The sequence below is a fragment of the Salvelinus alpinus genome, chromosome 9, assembly GCF_045679555.1.
Source record: "Salvelinus alpinus chromosome 9, SLU_Salpinus.1, whole genome shotgun sequence".
Taxonomy (NCBI): Eukaryota; Metazoa; Chordata; class Actinopteri; order Salmoniformes; family Salmonidae; genus Salvelinus; species Salvelinus alpinus.
The window spans coordinates 4,039,859-4,064,062 of record NC_092094.1 but is presented as its reverse complement, the minus strand read 5'-3'; the positions used below and the strand labels follow the sequence as shown (position 1 = coordinate 4,064,062).

The 24,204-nt window shown below is 43.4% G+C and overlaps 1 protein-coding gene across 1 annotated transcript in view; it reads right to left on the bottom strand.

Moving 5' to 3' along the window:
* The window catches only part of LOC139584106 (plakophilin-3-like), a 41,097-nt gene that overhangs the window by 5,727 nt on the left and 11,166 nt on the right, over nt 1-24,204 (bottom strand). The window contains exons 2-16 of the mRNA XM_071415613.1: nt 23,502-23,593; nt 21,760-21,966; nt 21,119-21,250; nt 19,820-20,047; nt 19,242-19,436; nt 18,382-18,542; nt 14,517-14,640; nt 11,571-11,775; nt 9,626-9,800; nt 5,740-5,857; nt 5,242-5,406; nt 4,861-5,043; nt 4,125-4,278; nt 3,575-3,770; nt 456-543 (exon numbers count right to left, since the gene is read on the bottom strand). Of these exons, the coding sequence (XP_071271714.1) occupies nt 456-543; nt 3,575-3,770; nt 4,125-4,278; nt 4,861-5,043; nt 5,242-5,406; nt 5,740-5,857; nt 9,626-9,800; nt 11,571-11,775; nt 14,517-14,640; nt 18,382-18,542; nt 19,242-19,436; nt 19,820-20,047; nt 21,119-21,250; nt 21,760-21,966; nt 23,502-23,593 (2,423 nt within the window). The remainder of the gene's footprint in view (nt 1-455; nt 544-3,574; nt 3,771-4,124; nt 4,279-4,860; nt 5,044-5,241; nt 5,407-5,739; nt 5,858-9,625; nt 9,801-11,570; nt 11,776-14,516; nt 14,641-18,381; nt 18,543-19,241; nt 19,437-19,819; nt 20,048-21,118; nt 21,251-21,759; nt 21,967-23,501; nt 23,594-24,204) is intronic.

Below are 24,204 nucleotides of genomic sequence, written 5' to 3'. Positions count from 1 at the left end.
TACACATTTTGCCATGAGGTTGAGAGAAAATGTTGCTGTTTTAAAGCTAATGAAAGCTGAAATTTAGTTGCGTTGACTAATAAGTAAATAATAAAGCTGTCTTATTTGCTAAATTAACAAATAAAATAGTCAGAGCATTGGTGCATATAGCCATAGAAGCACAGTGACATACTGTATACCTCAATCTAGTCATATTCGTGGATGTGGCTTTCAGTTAGTTATTTTTGGCAACCCATCCTACGAGAGTGAATGTCATTCTAGGTCATCTGTTCTGTTATATTTAATAAAATCTGACTAACCCAGTGTACTGCTTGCTATCAATTCTATCTAATGGTTTTTGCATGTTTAGGTAAAAAGACAAATAATGTCCTGTTTGGAACACAGAACATATACAGTATACATATCGTAGTAGTCTATGATCCTCCTCTCTACCATTCTCCAGAGGTGTTTCTCACCTGTTTGTAGTCCTTGTGCAGCTTCTTGTATTGGAACATGTTGCAGAGGACTGTTGCTGCTGCTTTGGATGCTTTCAGCTTCCCAGGACTACAAGAGAGACAACATGAAGACCAGGTTAAGAACTAGCAGGACTACAAGAGAGACAACATGAAGACCAGGTTAAAAACTAGCAGGGCGACAAGAGAGACAGCATGAAGACCAGGTTCAAAACTAGCAGGGCTTCAAGAGAGACAACATGAAGACCAGGTTAAAAACTAGCAGGGCTTCAAGAGAGACAACATAAAGACCAGGTTAAAAACTAGCAGGACTACAAGAGAGACAACATGAAGACCAGGTTAAAAACTAGCAGGACTACAAGAGAGACAACATGAAGACCAGGTTAAAAACTAGCAGGGCTTCAAGAGAGACAACATGAAGACCAGGTTAAAAACTAGCAGGGCGACAAGAGAGACAACATAAAGACCAGGTTAAAAACTAGCAGGGCTTCAAGAGAGACAACATAAAGACCAGGTTAAAAACTAGCAGGACTACAAGAGAGACAACATGAAGACCAGGTTAAAAACTAGCAGGACTACAAGAGAGACAACATGAAGACCAGGTTAAAAACTAGCAGTGCTTCAAGAGAGACAACATGAAGACCAGGTTAAAAACTAGCAGGGCTACAAGAGAGACAACATGAAGACCAGGTTAAAAACTAGCAGGGCTTCAAGAGAGAGAACATAAAGACCAGGTTAAAAACTAGCAGGGCTTCAAGAGAGACAACATAAAGACCAGGTTAAAAACTAGCAGGGCTACAAGAGAGACAACATGAAGACCAGGTTAAAAACTAGCAGGGCTACAAGAGAGACAACATAAAGACCAGGTTAAAAACTAGCAGGGTTACAAGAGAGATAACATAGAGACCAGGTTAAAAACTAGCAGGACTACAAGAGAGACAACATGAAGACCAGGTTAAAAACTAGCAGGGTTACAAGAGAGACAACATGAAGACCAGGTTAAAAACTAGCAGTTTGACTTTTTGTTGAAGACTTTCAGTTTGACTGTTCTTCAAGACACAAGACAAAACTTAGTTCCCAGTAACTAATACTTAACTGTAATATTTACACAATCCATACACCAGGGACAGTAAATATTATATAACTGCTACCAATCAATACACTGGGGGACAGTAAATATTATATAGCTGCTACCAATCAATACACTGGGGGACAGTCAATATTATATAGCTGCTACCAATCAATACACTGGGGGACAGTAAATATTATATAGCTGCTACCAATCAATACACTGGGGGACAGTTAATATTATATAGCTGCTACCAATCAATACACTGGGGGACAGTTAATATTATATAGCTGCTACCAATCAATACACTGGGGGACAGTTAATATTATATAGCTGCTACCAATCAATACACTGGGGGACAGTCAATATTATATAGCTGCTACCAATCAATACACTGGGGGACAGTAAATATTATATAGCTGCTACCAATCAATACACTGGGGGACAGTAAATATTATATAGCTGCTACCAATCAATACACTGGGGGACAGTTAATATTATATAGCTGCTACCAATCAATACACTGGGGGACAGTTAATATTATATAGCTGCTACCAATCAATACACTGGGGGACAGTTAATATTATATAGCTGCTACCAATCAATACACTGGGGGACAGTAAATATAACCTGGGCTGATCAAGTAGACATGTTCCTATAGCATCCTTATCATGGCAGTGAAATTAGGTATGTCTGAATTGTTTCTACTCATATATTTTTATTTTACCTTTTATTTAACCTTAATTTAACTAGGGGAAAAAGTACTATTTTTGGAGGGGGACCTGGCAAGATGTCAGCAAGACAAAACATAAAAAATCACAATGGTCAACAACATTATCATATATCAGAGATTTACTCAGCAAGTGATTCCCTCTCCTCCAGTTTTAAAGTATTTTGCAACTTGTTCCAAGACCAAGGAGCATTAGAAGAGAAGGATATTATTCCCATTTCAGTCATGGCCTCATAATACTACATCTGTGTGCTTGGAGCAGGGACAGACATACAGGGCTGGGTAAATGCTAGGGAAATGTGTTACCACATTGTCTGAAAGGTGGTATACAGTATGCAAATTGTATTAAGTATCCACTCCTCTTGGAAACACTGTCACTATGGGGACCAGTAGTGAGGAAGTGGCCATCTGAATGGCTGTCACTTATAATAACTGACCAGGAAAAACTCGAGGCACTAGTATAGCCGAGAGCCTGTATGCATACTAACAAGTCTAAGTCCTCGCTGTTGCAGAACGAGACAGGGCTGTCCACTCTCGCCTTCACTATTACCATTCACACTCGAACCCTGGACATTTCCTGGTCAAATCACGTGGTCAGTAAAATCTTTTGTCACAACATTCCTACTCATTTTCCATATACCTGCTGTCATGGGAGTTCTTAATGGCCACCCGTTTCTATTACACATCAGGTTAAATACCAGCAGAAACACTGCTACCTGCTGTCGTGGGAGTTTTTTTTAAAACCCCTTTTTCTCCCCAATTTCGTCGTATCCAATTGGTAGTTACAGTTTTGTCCTATCGCTGCAACTCCCGTACGGACTCGGGAGAGGCGAAGGTCGAGTGACGTGCGTCCTCCGAACCACAACCCAGCCAAGCCGCACTGCTTCTTGACACAATGCCCGCTTAACCCAGAAGCCAGCCGCACCAATGTGTCGGAGGAAACACCGTATACCTGGTGACCGTGTCAACGTGCCCGCCACAGGAGTTGCTAGTGCGCGATGGGACAAAAACATCCCTGCCGGCCAAACCCCTCCCCTAACCCGGACGACGCAGGGCCAATTGTGCGTCTCCCGGTCGCGGCCGGCTACGTCAGAGCCTGGATGTGATGTCACTGAGTACTGCCCCTAGATATAGGACCCCCACCTGGGATGTGGATGCCTGATGACCTAAGGGTTGAAACGTTGTTATAAATAAATATCACCTGGGAGCACGAGTGTACTGCGTTCTTGTTTTCCATGAGTTCTTAATGGCCACCCGTTTCTATTAAACATCAGGTTAAATACCAGCAGAAACACTGCTACCAATATTCCTCCCATTCCATACCTGCTGTCGTGGGAGTTCTTAATGGCCACTAGTTTCTGCAGCCCGTCGAAGAAGGCGATGTCCCGGGCTGCGATGGAGCTGGAGGTCACCAGGTTGTTCAACGTTCCACAGATGTTGACCACCACGTCGCTGGACGGCTCTTTCTGCTGACCGTCAGCAGGCAGTTCGGACACCAGGTTGTTCACTACCTTTGTGGCTGGAGAGAGGAACGTTTTATTGGTCGACCCTTTAGTTGTTGTTGTTGGTTCTTGCTCTGGCATGAAATAAATGGGTTCCCCCCCCCCCCCTCCATCTGGTTTCGCTTATATGTCATTCAAGGACAAATTGTAACTTTGTGTTCCACATGTGTAATGCAAATCTCACATTGCCATGAAATCAATCCCTAATATCCATGAAAGTCTGATTTCTGCTGAGGTCTGCTGTTCTCATGATGTCATGTTTTTAAAAAGAAACCGTATGCCGCAACCAATTTCCCCATACTTTTGTATTGAAGTGGGTCAAAGGTCAAAGGTACTACTGCGTACACACGTATTTTGTCTACGGTACTGACCCATGGCGTTCTTGTCCTTGGCATGGCGTGACAGGTTTCTGAGGAAGCCGGTGAGGGATTTCAGCTCCAGGTCATTATTGGTCCTCAGTTTGTCCAACATCACAGGAAGCATTCTCTCCTGCTCCAGAGCCACATGACTCAGCACCTCCGCCCACTGAGGAAGGAGATGGAGAGATTCATTGAAAGGTACGTCCAAGTCAAGAACACTTTAAATGCTGTATTTGGCCTTGTCCATAAACAACCCCTACCCCCTTAGGATTGCTCAAATCCTCAGATCCCCACAAGTGTCTGGGATAGGGCTTGTTTCTGGACAGAGTTATACACCTGATCAATGTGAGTGATCTAACTTGGAGCTGCTCCCTCTCTTGAGACAGAGAGAGAGAGGTCATTCTACACTTTCAGAAAAAAGTGTTCTTTGGCTGTCCCCATAGGAGAACGTCCTTTGGTTCCAGGTAGAACCCTATTGGGTTCCCATGTAGAATCTTCTGTGGAAAGGGTTCTACATGGAACCCAAATGTGTTTTACCTGGAACCAAAAGGGGTTCTTCAAAGGGTTCTCCTAAGGGGACAGCTTATTTTCTAAGAGCGTAGGACAGTGTTCCCAACCTACTTAAGTTACTGTACGTTGTACCCCAATCACATCTCGCTCTGTCTGCTGAATCATGTCTTACCCATTGAGGTTTTCCATGCTGCCAGTCATGTCTTACCCATTGGCATGGACAGATCTCAACACTCACCCTCTTGTCGCCTGCGGTGATGTTCTGCAGAGCCCCGGCTGCAGCCTCGCGGGTGGTGGAGTTGACCTCACAGCCCTGCAGCACGCTGTTATACAGCCCCACCACCTGGGGGTGCCACAGCCACTCCAGACCCTTGGGTACGCGGGCCACCTCCGTGAACGTGGCCATGTCCTGGTTCTTCCTCTGAACGAAGGGAAAGGGGGGTCAATGTGATAAAGGAGTTCCATTTTCACACGGACAGGATCATTCTGAATACCACTAGGACAATTAAGGTTCAACTGATAAACTGACAGAAGAACAAAAACAAAGAACAACGACGACGACGACGACGGGAGAAGGAGGACAAGAAGACTATAAGACGATTGACAGTGAGATACATACATCTTTGACTTTCTTGCTCTGAGGGGTAAAGCAACCAATGGCTTCGCTCCTGCTGGTTTCTTGGCCTCTGGTTGGTCCTTCCAGACGTAGCAGGGCTGAGGGCGGGATCTCACTGTACAGTTGGTAGGAGAGGTTCCTCAGGACACATAAAGTGTTCTCCACACCCTGGAAACACACAGAAAAATGATTAGGTCCATAGTCAAGGTCCAGCTATCCTGAGGGAAACTTCGGAGGGAACCAGCTACTAGATGGTTCGATTAGTCTTTCGCCCCTATACCCAGGTCGGACGACCGATTTGCACGTCAGGACCGCTACGGACCTCCACCAGAGTTTCCTCTGGCTTCTGATGTGTGGTGAGGGGTTTGGTTCATCACCCAGGACATTGTTGGTTGAGGTGAGTTTCCCCTTTCATTGCAAAGTGCTTTGAGCATCTGGAAAGGCACTTTATATATCCAATCAATAATGGAAATGATTATTCTACAATGTGCTTGGCCTCACCTTGTCCTCCACCTTGCCATCCTGTACTGAGGCCTGGACGTATCCTACCAGGGCATCCACCAGACCGTTGGTCTCCCGCATCTGCCTTCTGGTCTTCTCATTCACTGAGCTCAGGTTCCTGGGGACAGGTTAGAGACGGGATAGTCAAACATAAATCAGAGCTGACATGGAACTCTATAGTGCAGGTGAGAACAGTGTCCTTACCCGAAAAATAATGTGAAGAAGTAGAACAACAAGAATAACAGAAAGTGTACTATAGTGTACTATACTGTACTATAGTGTACTATACTGTACTATAGTGTACTATACTGCAGTGAACTATATAGGGTACTATACTGTACTATAGTGTACTGTACTATACTGTACTATAGTGTACTATACTGTACTATAGTGTACTATACTGTACTATAGTGTACTATTGTGTACTACGGTGTACTACACTGCACTATAGTGCACTACACTGTACTATACTATAGTGTATTACACTGTACTATAGTTTATTTTACTGTACTATAGTGTATTACACTGTACTATAGTGTACTAGAGTGTACTACACTGTACTATAGTGTACTACACTGTACTATACTATAGTGTACTACACCGTACTATACTATAGTGTATTCCACTGTACTATACTATAGTGTATTACACCGTAGTATAGTTTATAATACTGTACTATACTGCACTATAGTGTACTATAGTGCACTATACTGTAGTGTACGATAATGTACTATACTGCACCATCCTATAGTGTACTATACTGTATTATACTGTACTATACTGTACTATCCTATACTGTACTATAGTGTACTGTACTATAGTGTACTATAGTGTAGTGGACGATAGTGTATTATAATGTACTATACTGTACTATACTGTACTATCCTATAGTGTACTATAGTGTATTATACTGTACTATACTGTACTATCCTATAGTGTACTATAGTGTATTATACTGTACTACCCTATAGTGTACTATAGTGTATTATACTGTACTACCCTATAGTGTACTATAGTGTATTATACTGTACTACCCTATAGTGTACTATAGTGTATTATACTGTACTACCCTATAGTGTACTATAGTGTACTATACTGTACTACCCTATAGTGTACTGTACTATGGTGTACTATAGTGTAGTGCACGATAGTGTATTATAATGTGCTATACTGTACTATACTGTACTATCCTATAGTGTACTATAGTGTATTATACTGTACTATCCTATAGTGTACTATACTGTACTACCCTATAGTGTACTATAGTGTATTATACTGTACTACCCTATAGTGTACTATAGTGTATTATACTGTACTATCCTATAGTGTACTATAGTGTATTATACTGTACTATACTATCCTATACTGTACTATAGTGGACTGTACTATAGTGTACTATAGTGTATTATACTGTACTACCCTATAGTGTACTATACTGTACTATCCTATAGTGTACTATAGTGGACTGTACTATAGTGTACTATAGTGTATTATACTGTACTACCCTATAGTGTACTATACTGTACTATCCTATAGTGTACTATAGTGTATTATACTGTACTACCCTATAGTGTATTATACTGTACTATCCTATAGTGTACTATAGTGTATTATACTGTACTATACTATAGTGTACTATAGTGTATTATACTGTACTACCCTATAGTGTACTATAGTGTACTACCCTATAGTGTATTATACTGTACTATCCTATAGTGTACTATAGTGTATTATACTGTACTATACTATAGTGTACTATAGTGTATTATACTGTACTACCCTATAGTGTACTATAGTGTACTACCCTATAGTGTACTATAGTGTACTACCCTATAGTGTACTATAGTGTATTATACTGTACTACCCTATAGTGTAATATACTGTACTATCCTATAGTGTACTATACTGTACTACCCTATAGTGTACTATAGTGTACTACCCTATAGTGTACTATACTGTACTACCCTATAGTGTACTATAGTGTATTATACTGTACTATCCTATAGTGTACTATAGTGTATTATACTGTACTGCCTTATAGTGTACTATAGTGTATTATACTGTACTACCCTATAGTGTACTATAGTGTATTATACTGTACTACCCCATAGTGTACTATAGTGTACTATACTGTACTACCCTATAGTGTACTATAGTGTATTATACTGTACTATCCTATAGTGTACTATAGTGTATTATACTGTACTGCCTTATAGTGTACTATAGTGTATTATACTGTACTATCCTATAGTGTACTATAGTGTATTATACTGTACTACCCTATAGTGTACTATAGTGTATTATACTGTACTACCCTATAGTGTACTATAGTGTATTATACTGTACTACCCTATAGTGTACTATAGTGTATTATACTGTACTACCCTATAGTGTACTATAATGTACTACCCTATAGTGTACTGTACTATGGTGTACTATAGTGTAGTGCACGATAGTGTATTATAATGTGCTATACTGTACTATACTGTACTATCCTATAGTGTACTATAGTGTATTATACTGTACTATCCTATAGTGTACTATAGTGTACTATACTGTACTACCCTATAGTGTACTATAGTGTATTATACTGTACTACCCTATAGTGTACTATAGTGTATTATACTGTACTATCCTATAGTGTACTATAGTGTATTATACTGTACTATACTATCCTATACTGTACTATAGTGGACTGTACTATAGTGTACTATAGTGTATTATACTGTACTACCCTATAGTGTACTAAACTGTACTATCCTATAGTGTACTATAGTGTATTATACTGTACTACCCTATAGTGTACTATAGTGTATTATACTGTACTATCCTATAGTGTACTATAGTGTATTATACTGTACTATACTATAGTGTACTATAGGGTATTATACTGTACTACCCTATAGTGTACTATAGTGTACTACCCTATAGTGTACTATAGTGTACTACCCTATAGTGTACTATAGTGTATTATACTGTACTACCCTATAGTGTACTATACTGTACTATCCTATAGTGTACTATACTGTACTACCCTATAGTGTACTATAGTGTACTACCCTATAGTGTACTATAGTGTATTATACTGTACTATCCTATAGTGTACTATAGTGTATTATACTGTACTGCCTTATAGTGTACTATAGTGTATTATACTGTACTACCCTATAGTGTACTATAGTGTATTATACTGTACTACCCTATAGTGTACTATAGTGTATTATACTGTACTACCCCATAGTGTACTATAGTGTATTATACTGTACTACCCCATAGTGTACTATAGTGTATTATACTGTACTATACTATCCTATACTGTACTATAGTGGACTGTACTATAGTGTACTATAGTGTATTATACTGTACTACCCTATAGTGTACTAAACTGTACTATCCTATAGTGTACTATAGTGTATTATACTGTACTACCCTATAGTGTACTATAGTGTATTATACTGTACTATCCTATAGTGTACTATAGTGTATTATACTGTACTATACTATAGTGTACTATAGTGTATTATACTGTACTACCCTATAGTGTACTATAGTGTACTACCCTATAGTGTACTATAGTGTACTACCCTATAGTGTACTATAGTGTATTATACTGTACTACCCTATAGTGTACTATACTGTACTATCCTATAGTGTACTATACTGTACTACCCTATAGTGTACTATAGTGTACTACCCTATAGTGTACTATACTGTACTACCCTATAGTGTACTATAGTGTATTATACTGTACTGCCTTATAGTGTACTATAGTGTATTATACTGTACTACCCTATAGTGTACTATAGTGTATTATACTGTACTACCCTATAGTGTACTATAGTGTATTATACTGTACTACCCTATAGTGTACTATAGTGTGCTGTACCTGAGACATCCGGTGGTGTTGTAGAAGATGTCGACCTCAGAGGGGCTCTGCTGGATGACCTCAGAGTCTCCACTTCCTGAGAGCGGGATCAGAATGATCTCTGTGAGCTCAGCGAGCGTCTCCTTGGCCAGTTTCTCCTTCAGGTTGTCCTTGGATGACAGGTTCCACAGAATACCTGACAGAAAACCCAGAGAGACACACTCAGTAAAGTGGCCCCAGGGTGGTTCACAAACACATCATAGAAAGCATGATTCTCAGCGGGTAAATTGCATCTTCATAACATACTTTTTCTGGTTGTAAACTGGTCATCTACGTTTACTGGTCAACTGGTGTCTTAATTTAAAAAAATCAGGTAAATATGTATTTTGCTGACAACATCAACTAGCAAAAACATGTCTATTGTGTTACCACTATGACCAGTCTCATAGGAACTAACCAAGCAGTCATTACAGCCTGTCTTTCTCTCTCTCTCTCCTCTACAGCAGTTCTCCTTGGCTGTGTACCAACAACCTGAATGTGTAGAGGTCCAGACAGTGATTGTGTTCTAACAGCTTGAGTGAAAGGACTGTGAGTCATACAGGGTGTGGCAGAGAGAGAACACTGCAGGTGGAGACAACTCCCTCCTTCCTATACACTCTGTACCACACACACACACACACACACACACACACACACACACACACACACACACACACACACACACACACACACACACACACACACACACACACACACACACACACACACACACACACACACACACACACACACACACACACACACACACACACTTTTCCTGGGTGTGTATTATTCAGATCCCATAAAGGGTAACGGGTTCTCAGCTCTCCACTCCCTCGCCCCTACGCCGCAACCCAAACATTCCTTATAGGGGCTGACGGGCTCACTTAACCCCAGAATCTGTTGTAGAAAGCTAGGTGTTGAGGAGTTTCCTTTGATTCCAATAGAGAGCTTCAGTTTAACCCTCAGCCTGCTACCGGTCTAGACAGGAGGATGGAAAGGTTAAGATAAGACTACAGAGAGGCAGGGACGTTAACTAGAGCAGAGAAAAAGCCCTCAGATCTCAGAAATTCAACATGGCCGCCAGTCCAGCCATCACAGAACGTTGACTCGGATGTGAATGCCAGTTCTACTCATTCTATTTCTATGGAGTCAACTCTATTGAGAGGCCATGGTGTGAGTGACAGACAGGGCTCTCATACCTGTTATTTCACGTAAAGTTTTTTAACCAAGTACGTTAATGAGAGAGAACATATTCTCTTCTTTTACTTTTTGTTACCCCTTTTTCTCCTCAATTTCGTGGTATCCAATTGGTAGTTAGAGTCTTGTCTCATTGCTGCAACTCACGTATGGACTCTGGAAAGGCAAAGGTCGAGAGACGTGCGTCCTCCCAAAAAACAACCCAACCAAGCCACACTGCTTCTTGATACAATGCCCACTTAACCACACCAATGAGGCGGAGGAAACACCGTACACCTGGCGACCGTGTCAGCGTGCACTGTGCCCGGCCCGCCACAGGAGTCGCTAGAGCGCGATGGGACAAGAACATCCCTGCCGGCAAAAACCCTCCCCTAACCCGGACGACGCTGGGCCAATTGTGCGCCGCCCCATGTGTCTCCCGGGCGCGGCCGGCTGCGACAGAGCCTGAACTCGAAACTAGCACTGCGGTGCAGTGCCTTAGACCACGGCACCACTCGGGAGGCCGAACACGTTCTCTTTTCCAACAACGGCCTGTCAGCGTATCTTACCTGGCTACCTTAGAGATGAATGTACTAACTGGAAGTTTCACTGGATACAATACTATATGACTTTGTTGTCCATATGTTACAGCAAACAATGGACATGTGTCTTCCGCTCCGTTCTCAACCCCCCAAGACAGCACACATCACACAGTCTGCTAAACGACAAACATTTAAAATGTCCTGACCTGTGATGTTCTTGCGTAGCTCATCATCATTCTCCTTCAGAGCATTTATGAGCTGTGGAATTCCTCCCTCCTCGATGAGGGACATCTTGTTGTCCATGTTCTCATAGATGGCGTTCCTCATAGCCCCTGTGGCGTAGCGAGCCACCTCCTGGTTCTCACTGTTGAATAGCCTCACCAGCTCCGGGATGGCCTTATATTGCCGCACCTAGTGATGCAAGAGAGAGAGAGAGAGAGAAAGAGAGAGGGACAACTTTGTAAGGTTCAGACTCAACCGTACGGTAGTCATTCACTCCCCTTCCCCTTGGCCCCAACCAATCAATGTTTTTACAGGTCTGGAGAGGTGAAGACCAAAGGGAAGGGGTATAGATGTCATTGGGACTGGCTGAAACTCCTCCTTAGTGAACCCTGTTACCCCTCCAACAAGAGGATACATAAATAACTATCTGTAATGCTGCTAGTTCACAGAACAGAAGTTCCTACAACAGGACTAGTCAACCCTGTTCCTGGGGTACTGTAGGATCGTGTTCCAACTAGGCACCACACCTGACCAAACTGAGCTAATGGATCAGTTCAGTGATTACCTAAATTCTACACACCTGGGCTTCCGGCAGCACTCCAGGACCAGGGTTGTCCTACAAGATACCTGTCTGTGACAACCTACTACATACCTGCTTGGAACAACATTGTGTCTGTCACTTCAACAAGACCACATTCTTTTATAATTACTAAGATCACATGAACGCCTGCTGAACTGTGACATAAATCAAAGTTGAGACTTTTATAATAAGCAGCTACGCCAAGATTGCCAGTTGATACACCTGGAGCACGCCAATGTGTTGATACACCTGGAGCACGCCAATGTGTAGATACACCTGGAGCACGCCAATGTGTTGATACACCTGGAGCACGCCAATGTGTAGATACACCTGGAGCACGCCAATGGGTAGATACACCTGGAGCACGCCAATGTGTTGATACACCTGGAGCACGCCAATGTGTTGATACACCTGGAGCACGCCAATGTGTTGATACACCTGGAGCACGCCAATGTGTTGATACACCTGGAGCACGCCAATGTGTAGATACACCTGGAGCACGCCAATGTGTTGATACACCTGGAGCACGCCAATGTGTTGATACACCTGGAGCACGCCAATGTGTTGATACACCTGGAGCACGCCAATGTGTTGATACACCTGGAGCACGCCAATGTGTAGATACACCTGGAGCACGCCAATGTGTAGATACACCTGGAGCACGCCAATGTGTAGATACACCTGGAGCACGCCAATGTGTAGATACACCTGGAGCACGCCAATGTGTTGATACACCTGGAGCACGCCAATGTGTAGATACACCTGGAGCACGCCAATGTGTTGATACACCTGGAGCACGCCAATGTGTTGATACACCTGGAGCACGCCAATGTGTAGATACACCTGGAGCACGCCAATGTGTAGATACACCTGGAGCACGCCAATGTGTAGATACACCTGGAGCACGCCAATGTGTTGATACACCTGGAGCACGCCAATGTGTAGATACACCTGGAGCATGCCAATGTGTTGATACACCTGGAGCACGCCAATGTGTTGATACACCTGGAGCACGCCAATCTGTAGATACACCTGGAGCACGCCAATGTGTTGATACACCTGGAGCACGCCAATGTGTTGATACACCTGGAGCACGCCAATGTGTAGATACACCTGGAGCACGCCAACGTGTGTTCTTATGCAATTAACAACTTCGCCACTATTAAAGAATGTACAGTATGTCCCTTATATTCTGCTAAGGAATACTGTACCACACCGACTGGGATGTATGTCTGAGGGTTAGTCAGTTAGTAGTCTTTTCCACATCAGACATGGGAAACATCACTGAATCACTTCTTCTTTTTATAAGAAACATTCATCTGTTGAAAATCCCAAATTGTTTGCATAGTCAATTTACACACAGCTCTGACACACACACACTTACCCCACCAGACATGCCACCAGGGGTCTTTTCACAATCCGCTAATCCAGAACAAATTCAAGAAAGCGTACGGTATTATATAGAGCCATTCCCATCTCATTTTGCTCAAATAAACAGCAAACCAGGTTTAACAAAACAGATTAATGGACAACCTGTGGACAACCTATTCCCTATGGATCCCAGATGGAAAACCTATTCCCTATGGATCCCAGATGGACAACCTATTCCCTATGGATCCCAGATGGACAACCTATTCCCTATGGATCCCAGATGTAAAACCTATTCCCTATGGATCCCAGATGGACAACCTATTCCCTATGGATCCCAGATGGAAAACCTATTCCCTATGGATCCCAGATGGACAACCTATTCCTTATGGATCCCAGATGGACAACCTATTCCCTATGGATCCCAGATGGACAACTTATTCCCTATGGATCCCAGATGGACAACCTATTCCCTATGGATCCCAGATGGACAACCTATTCCTTATGGATCCCAGATGGAAAAACTATTCCCTATGGATCCCAGATGGACAACCTGTGGACAACCTATTCCCTATGGATCCCAGATGGAAAACCTATTCCTTATGGATCCCAGATGGACAACCTATTCCCTATGGATCCCAGATGGACAACCTATTCCTTATCGGTCCCAAATGGACAACCTATTCCCCATTAAGGTCCCAGATGGACAACCTATTCCCCATTAAGGTCCCAAATGGACAACCTATTCCCTATGGATCCCAGATGGACAACCTATTCCCTATGGATCCCAGATGGAAAACCTATTCCCTATGGGTCCCAGATGGACAACCTATTCCCTATGGATCCCAGATGGACAACCTATTCCCTATGGATCCCAAATGGACAACCTATTCCGTATGGATCCTGGTTCAAAGTAGTGCACTATAAAGGGAATAGGGTACCATCTGAGAACCAGACAAAAAAGGGTGAACTCCTTTATTACCTCGTTCTTGGCATCGTTGTTGTTGTAGCATTCGTGTTGGATATAAGCTGCTCCCAGAACCTGCATGTCAGCATCGCCCTCTTTCAGGTACGTCACCGCCGTGTCCATGTCCAAGTTATTAATCCTGTCCAATCACAAAGAGAGCAATCAATCATTATGGCCCGGCGATTCAATCTGATCACGATGGTGGACAACGCAGCTTTTAAAAGGCAATGTTTACCGCGTTCATTTAAGGTAAACGCTGCAGATGTCGGCTCGTTTAAAAAAGCCCGCTATAACGTGTATCTATCGTGGATCAGAATGAATGAAAGCCACCTGCGAGCCAGGCCTAATTATCTAACATCAGAGCCCGACCTCACTAATACTCTTGTGGCTGAATGGAAGCAAGTCCCCCTGCAGCAATGTTCCAACATCTAGTGGAAAACCTTCCCAGAAGAGTGGAGGCTGTTATAGCAGCGAAGGGGGGACCAACTCCATATTAATGCCTTCCCTGAAGAGTGGAGGCTGTTATAGCAGCAAAGGGGGGACCAACTCCATATTAAAGCCTTCCCAGAAGAGTGGAGGCTGTTATAGCAGCAAAGGGGGGACCAACTCCATATTAATGCCTTCCCTGAAGAGTGGAGGCTGTTATAGCAGCAAAGGGGGGGACCAACTCCATATTAATGCCTTCCCTGAAGAGTGGAGGCTGTTATAGCAGCAAAGAGGGGACCAACTCCATATTAATGCCTTCCCTGAAGCGTGGAGGCTGTTATAGCAGCAAAGGGGGGACCAGTTCCACATTAATGCCCATGATTTTGGAATGAGATGTTTGACGAGCAGGTGTCCACATACTTTTGGTCATGTAGTTTATCAAGACAAGCCTAGTCCTGGTATGAAAAACATAGGCTACTCAATTGAGAATCACCATTGATTTAGCTTTTTGTCCTGTGTCCGGGAAACTGGCCCTCTGTGTATGACAGGGTTGTGGTCAATTACATTCAAAGGAAGTACGCTGATATGAGGCAAACTGAGGTAAAACTCAACCCTGGTATCTGATTAGGCAAACAAGGGGAATACTCAACCCTGGTGTCTAATTAGGCAAACAAGGGGAATACTCAACCCTGGTATCTGATTAGGCAAACAAGGGGAATACTCAACCCTGGTATCTGATTAGGCAAACAAGGGGAATACTCAACCCTGGTGTCTAATTAGGTAAACTGAGGTAATACTTGCCCAGCCAGGCCAACATGACTCACAGGTTCCACTGCCATGGTATAATTATGTGCCTGTGTGAATGGTAACTCATCTTGAGGTAGCACACTGTTTTTTTTCTCCCATCTGCTGTGCTAACCGCTAGGCGTCAGCTGTTTGTGTGTGACAGCAGCCTGAAACTGCTGTGGGTACCACACCCAAAACCAGTCCTGCCACTAAGGGAACAATACGGGAGTCATCTCAGAATCCATAGCTATTGGGAAAGAGTCACACATAGAAACACTTTCACACTTTTTCACACTCTTCACATACACTGCTGCTACTCTGTTACCTCTACCTAAATTATATTACCTCAACTACCAACACTGCTGCTACTCTGTTACCTCTACCTAAATTATATTACCTCAACTACCAACACTGCTGCTACTCTGTTACCTCTACCTAAATTATATTACCTCAACTACCAACACTGCTGCTACTCTGTTACCTCTACCTAAATTATATTACCTCAACTACCAACACTGCTGCTACTCTGTTACCTCTACCTAAATTATATTACCTCAACTACCAACACTGCTGCTACTCTGTTACCTCTACCTACATGTAAATATTACCTCAACTACCAACACTGCTGCTACTCTGTTTATTATCTATCCTGATTGACTGGTCACTTTTACCTCTACCTACATGTAAATATTACCTCAATTACCCTGTACCCCTGCACATTGACTCAGTACCGGTATTCCTTGTATATAGCCTCCACAATGACTCTGTACCGTAATACCTTGTATATAGCCTCCACATTGACTCTGTACCGTAATAACTTGTATATAGCCTCCACATTGACTATGTACCGTAATACTTTGTATATAGCCTCATTTTTGTTATTTTATTGTGTTATAATTTCCTTTTTTATTTGATGCTAATTGTTCTGACTTTTAACTCTGCATTGTTGGGAAAGGGCTCGTAAGTAGGCATTTCACAGTAAAGTCTACACCTATTGTATTAGGCATGTGACCAGTAACATGTAAACAATAACATGTGACCAATAACATGTGACCAATAACATGTGATTTATATTATTACAGTACAACATACACCCAGGGGCACTGCAGATTGACCCTCATGTACTACACCCAGGGGCACTGCAGATTGATCCTCATGTACTACACCCAGGGGCAATGCAGATTGATCCTCATGTACTACACCCAGGGGCAATGCAGATTGATCCTCATGTACTACACCCAGGGGCACTGCAGATTGACCCTCATGTACTACACCCAGGGGCACTGCAGATTGACCCTCATGCACTACACCCAGGGGCACTGCAGATTGATCCTCATGTACTACACCCAGGGGCACTGCAGATTGATCCTCATGTACTACACCCAGCTGAGGTTTCCCATGCTGCCAGTCATGTCTTACCCACTGAGGTTTCCCATGCTGCCAGTCATGTCTGAGGTTTCCCATGCTGCCAGTCATGTCTTACCCGCTGAGGTTTCCCATGCTGCCAGTCATGTCTTACCCACTGAGGTTTCCCATGCTGCCAGTCATGTCTGAGGTTGCCCCCATGCTGCCAGTCATGTCTTACCCACTGAGGTTGCCCCCATGCTTCCAGTCATGTCTTACCCACTGAGGTTGCCCCCATGCTTCCAGTCATGTCTTACCCACTGAGGTTGCCCCCATGCTTCCAGTCATGTCTTACCCATTGAGGTTTCCCCCATGCTGCCAGTCATGTCTTACCCACTGAGGTTTCCCCCATGCTGCCAGTCATGTCTTACCCACTGAGGTTTCCCATGCTGCCAGTCATGTCTTACCCATTGAGGTTTCCCCCATGCTGCCAGTCATGTCTTACCCACTGAGGTTTGCCAAGCTGCCAGTCATGTCTTACCCATTGAGGTTGCCCCCATGCTGCCAGTCATGTCTTACCCACTGAGGTTGCCCCCATGCTGCCAGTCATGTCTTACCCATTGAGGTTTCCCATGCTGCCAGTCATGTCTTACCCATTGAGGTTTCCCCCATGCTGCCAGTCATGTCTTACCCACTGAGGTTTCCCATGCTGCCAGTCATGTCTTACCCATTGAGGTTTCCCATGCTGCCAGTCATGTCTTACCCATTGAGGTTTCCCATGCTGCCAGTCATGTCTTACCCACTGAGGTTTCCCCCATGCTGCCAGTCATGTCTTACCCATTGAGGTTGCCCCCATGCTGCCAGTCATGTCTTACCCATTGAGGCTGCCCCCATGCTGCCAGTCATGTCTTACCCGCTGAGGTTTGCCCATGCTGCCAGTCATGTCTTACCCATTGAGGTTCCCCATGCTTCCAGTCATGTCTTACCCATTGAGGTTTCCCATGCTGCCAGTCATGTTTTACCCACTGAGGTTTCCCATGCTGCCAGTCATGTCTTACCCACTGAGGTTTCCCCCATGCTGCCAGTCATGTCTTACCCACTGAGGTTGCCCCCATGCTGCCAGTCATGTCTTACCCACTGAGGTTGCCCCCATGCTGCCAGTCATGTCTTACCCACTGAGGTTGCCCCCATGCTGCCAGTCATGTCTTACCCACTGAGGTTGCCCCCATGCTTCCAGTCATGTCTTACCCACTGAGGTTGCCCCCATGCTGCCAGTCATGTCTTACCCACTGAGGTTGCCCCCATGCTGCCAGTCATGTCTTACCCGCTGAGGTTGCCCATGCTGCCAGTCATGTCCACCTGATCGTCGTAGATATCCATGCCCTTCCCGACACTGTGAATGCTCTTGACAGACATGGTCCTGGGAAGAGAGGTCTGTCTCTGTTGCCGCATCATCATCATATTCCCCTGAGACCCCGACGACACCTACAAATAATACATAATAATAAAAATACAAAATTATAATATGAATAACAATTATAGATTTGAATTATAATAGCTAATAATAGTATTGCAACATAAAAACACCACGGCAGGTAAAATAGTGATAGTGTAACAGTGGCTAAGAATACTTCTCAGATTAGGCCCAGCCCATCATGGATCATGGGTTATGTGGATATACAGAGGGCTCACCTCCCAGTGTTGTTCTGTTGCATTAGGCTGTATTGTTATATTGCGGCGGTAGGTAGCCTAGTGGTTAGACCGTTGGACTAGTAACCGAAAGGTTAGAAGATCGAATCCCCGAACCGACAAGGTAAAAAAAATCTGTCGTTCTGCCCCCTGAACAAGGCAGTTAACCCCACTGTTCCCTGGTAGGCCATCATTGTAAATAAGAATTTGTTCTTAACTGACTTGCCAGGTTAAATAAATATTGTGTTATTATAGTGGGTTCTGTATGTTGACCTCACAAAATACATTTACATGCAAATGATGCAAATGGTCCCGTGTGGCTCAGTTGGTAGAGCATGGCGCTTGCAACGCCAGGGTTGTGGGTTCATTCCCCACGGGGGGACCAGGATGAATATGTATGAACTTTCCAATTTGTAAGTCGCTCTGGATAAGAGCGTCTGCTAAATGACTTTAAAAAAAAAATGAAATGAAATGTAACATATTGTTTACCCTCACCTGGCCCATCACGAACCCACCTCCTCCATCCCCCCCACCGACGCTGCTGTTTCCCCCGGGGGGAGGGAAGGTAGAAGCTCCAGACATGGAGCCCATGGACATCCTGTTGTTCCTGTTGTTGATCCTGCTGATGGTGCGGAACGCTGGTCCTTTAAAGGAATGCTGCTGCTGGACCGCCATCATCTCCTCTCCTCCCTACCGGATGTTTAGAAACATACGTATTTAAAAAACATCTGTTGGAAATACAATCGTTATAAAATAAAATGTTTGTTTTTTTTACTGTGAAGAAGGTTGTACTGTGACACTTTAAAAATGTATTTTAAGCCTGTCTTTGCTTTTGACAAAGAACCAAGTTGTATTTTAGCGCCTAGCGACGCAGACGCTCGTGGATGACATGTATGCGTACATTTATTTTGCGACGCGAGCGGTGTGGTCAGCATGTAAAGCTAGTTAGGAGTGCATTGTTTGTTCCTAAACACATTTCAATTGTATAAGAAACAGGTTATCGAGTCATTTCACATGCCATGCAAACGGAATGTGTTAATCTCGTGTCAAAATTCCGGTAGGGCTCCACCAACCATCATCTCCCCTCCTCCGCTCTGGGCTAGTGTCCCGCTCAGTGATCGCCTCATGGGTACCATGGACCCTCCTCCTCCTGCCTGTCTCATTTGTGTCCCAGAGCTGTAGGCTCCTCCGCTAACAGTGCTGTAGACAGACTGCTGTCGGCTGAAGGTGGCATCGCGGTCTGAGGCCAGGCTGCAGCCATCGCTGACGTCAGCGGCCACCCAGGCTGCCACCGGAGACGGCTGAGAACAAGAATCAGAAACAGAATCAGGAAGTGTTGTTGCCAAGCAATGAACTGGAACAGGAACAAAGGAATTTGTCTTGGTGCATCATCATCAACATCCACATCAAGCCAGATCATCATCAATCCAGATCATCATCAACCCAGATCATCATCAACATCCACATCAATCCAGATCATCATCAATCCAGATCATCATCAATCCAGATCATCATCAATCCAGATCATCATCAACATCCACATCAATCCAGTTCATCATCAAACCAGATCATCATCAATCCAGTTCATCATCAACATCCACATCAATCCAGATCATCATCATCGACATCCACATCAATCCAGATCATCATCATCAACATTCACATCAATCCAGTTCATCATCAACATCAACATCAATCCAGATCATCATCAACATTCACATCAATCCAGTTCATCATCAACATCAACATCAATCCAGATCATCGTCAACATCCACATCAATCCAGATCATCATCAATCCAGATCATCGTCAACATCCACATCAAACCAGATCATCATCAATCCAGATCATCATCAAACCAGATCATCATCAATCCAGATCATCATCAAACCAGATCATCATCAAACCAGATCATCGTCAACATCCACATCAATCCAGATCATCATCAAACCAGATCATCATCATTCCAGATCATCATCAATCCAGATCATCGTCAACATCCACATCAATCCAGATCATCATCAAACCAGATCATCATCAATCCAGTTCATCATCAACATCCACATCAATCCAGATCATCATCATCAACATTCACATCAATCCAGTTCATCATCAACATTCACATCAATCCAGTTCATCATCAACATCAACATCAATCCAGATCATCATCAATCCAGTTCATCATCAACATCCACATCAATCCAGATCATCATCAACCCAGATCATCATCAACCCAGATCATCATCAATCCAGATCACCATCCATCCAGGTAGAAAGACATCAACAATACAGATACATAGAACAACACTTGCAAGAAAAAACGTTGACGTTCACACAATACACACACAAAACATAATATATAAATTACTATACCTGTGCAGGCAGGTTCTGGAGCCTCATGGCGCGCAGAGAGGTCTCTGGGTCTGGCCCAGGGACACGGCTCATCGTCCGGATCTGTTGGCCCCTCATGTTGCCCCCTCCTCCTCCCCGGTAGACCCCTCCTACCTGTAGAACAAAACATAAATAAACCAGCGCCATGGAATTTACAGTATATTACTGTAGACACACTAATTAAAGCAATTATTACTGTATACTAAATACTGTATATATACATTTACATTTAATGTAATATATATAGTAAAGTAATTATAATGAATCATTAAAATATATTTGTTATGTGGTATAGATTCAGTACACATAGATTTATACAGTACACAGAATACAATACATTATTAAAATACAATAAACCATTAAAATACAGTAAATAATAAAACTACAGTAAATCTTTAAAATACAATAAATCATTAAAATACAGTAAATCACTAAAATACAGTAAATAATAAAACTACAGTAAATTATTCAAATACAGTAAATCATTAAAATACAGTAAATCATTAAAATACAGTAAATAATAAAAATACAATAAATCATTAAAATACAGTAAATCATTAAAATACAATAAATCATTAAAATACAATACATCATTAAAATAAAGTGAATCCTTAAAATGTTACCTGGTAGCCCCCTCCTCCTAGGGAACCCCCTCCTGTGCGCATGTCATCTTGGTACATGTACCCTCCACCTCCTCCTCCACCTCCACCTCCTCCTCTTCCACCACCTCCTCCTCTTCCTCCACCTCCCATGGTGACCCTCTGACCACCTCCCAGGTCCACCGCCGAGTGGGAGGAGAAACCGCCTGAGTAGTGAGACACATTGGGTGTCTGGGGGACAGAGGAGGAGGAATATGAGGGGAAAAAGAGGAGGGGAGGAAGGAGGAGGTGGAAGGGAAGAGGAAGAGGAGGAGAAGATGAGGAAGGAGGAGAAGGATGGGAGGAGAAGAAGAATAAAGAAGAAGATGTTTAACCAACCCCCCGAGACACAACCCCCCGAGACACAACCCCCCGAAAGCTTAGGGGCACGATGGAACAAAGGCTTGTTGAATCCTTATTAGATTCTGTAAATGCAATAAGTCACTGTCATAAAAGGGAGTGGTTGACACAAATGAAAGTCTGTACCTACATTGCGCAAGGCTAATTGTAAAGTCATGGGAAATTGTTAGGGTTTCGATTTTCTTTTACAGTCAACAAGGCCACTAATGGAATTCTTTATGTTGATGCTATATTACCCTGTCATCTGAATGATGTACTTAAATAATCTACTGGATATTTGCTGAATCTATTACAAAAACACAATATACGTCTGGAAAAATATTACATTCATTAAATCAATGAACATATCAATGAAAGTTCATTCCACAATGTCATTGTGTAATGGTGTCATAGTCTAATGACATTTGCTATGCTAACATGAGGTGGACACATTCTGACTGTGAGATGTGGAGGAATCTGGAGGGTGGAATCATTATGACTGTGAGATGTGGAGGAATCTGGAGGGTGGACACATTCTGACTGTGAGATGTAGAGGAATCTGGAGGGTGGACACATTCTGACTGTGAGATGTAGAGGAATCTGGAGGGTGGAATCATTATGACTGTGAGATGTAGAGGAATCTGGAGGGTGGAATCATTATGACTGTGAGATGTGGAGGAATCTGGAGGGTGGAATCATTATGACTGTGAGATGTGGAGGAATCTGGAGGGTGGAATCATTCTGACTGTGAGATGTAGAGGAATCTGGAGGGTGGAATCATTCTGACTGTGAGATGTAGAGGAATCTGGAGGGTGGAATCATTCTGACTGTGAGATGTAGAGGAATCTGGAGGGTGGAATCATTATGACTGTGAGATGTAGAGGAATCTGGAGGGTGGAATCATTCTGACTGTGAGATGTGGAGGAATCTGGAGGGTGGAATCATTCTGACTGTGAGATGTGGAGGAATCTGGAGGGTGGAATCATTCTGACTGTGAGATGTAGAGGAATCTGTAGGGTGGACTTAAGGTCCTGGAGAGATTGGTGCAGAGCTGCTGTGAAATACCACACGTACAGAGAAGACCTAGCTCACTGGCTCTGGCACACTGCACTGTGAAATCATCCCACTGTGTATTTACAGGGAGCTGCAGAGGGCAGTCACAGAGTATACTGTCCACGTGTTCATGTAAACAGATAGTGTCTATAATGACTCTATCTCTTTATTTGGCGATGACCAAAGACAGGACTACCACTCACCATGACAGGTGTGGAGGCTGTGTAGGCGTAGGACTACCACTCACCATGACAGGTGTGGAGGCTGTGTAGGCGTAGGACTACAACTCACCATGACAGGTGTGGAGGCTGTGTAGGCGTAGGACTACAACTCACCATGACAGGTCTGGAGGCTGTGTAGGCGTAGGACTTGGAGCTGAACCCTGGGTTGAAGGTATGGTACTTCATTGTTGAAGATCCGCCGTGTTCTAGAAAACAAGAGAGGGAAAATCTGACAGTCATTAAACCGCACACCAAAGCCTGATCAAATTTAAAGACAACAGGACCTGACATTTAAAAAAAAATTACATTTTTAATTTAACCAGGCAAGTCAGTTAAGAACAAATTCTTATTTACAACGACAGTCTACTCCGGCCAAACGCCGACGACGCTGGGCCAATTGTGCGCCGCCCTATGGGACTCCCAATCACAGCCAGATGTGATACAGCCTGGATTCGAACCAGGTACTATAGTGAGGCCTCTTGCACTGAGAAGCAGTGCCTTAGACCGCCGCGCCACTCGGAAGCTCACCAAAACAACGAGGCCTTGGTGTTTTTTACCGCCACCTCCACACCCATAACAAACATTGAAATGACATTGACATAACTAGTATAATGATATGGGATATGACATCGTAAAACTTGTTGGGACATTTTATTATAGTATGACTGGATACAAGGTCCAGTGTGGTTATAACTGTAGGTCCCTTCATAAAGTACGGTTTACATAGGCAGCTGTTGTTGACAGCTGTATAGTAGGAGAGTATAGGTGTTAGACAGCTAGGGGGGGGGGGGGGGGGGGGGATTCCCACCCGAGTTAA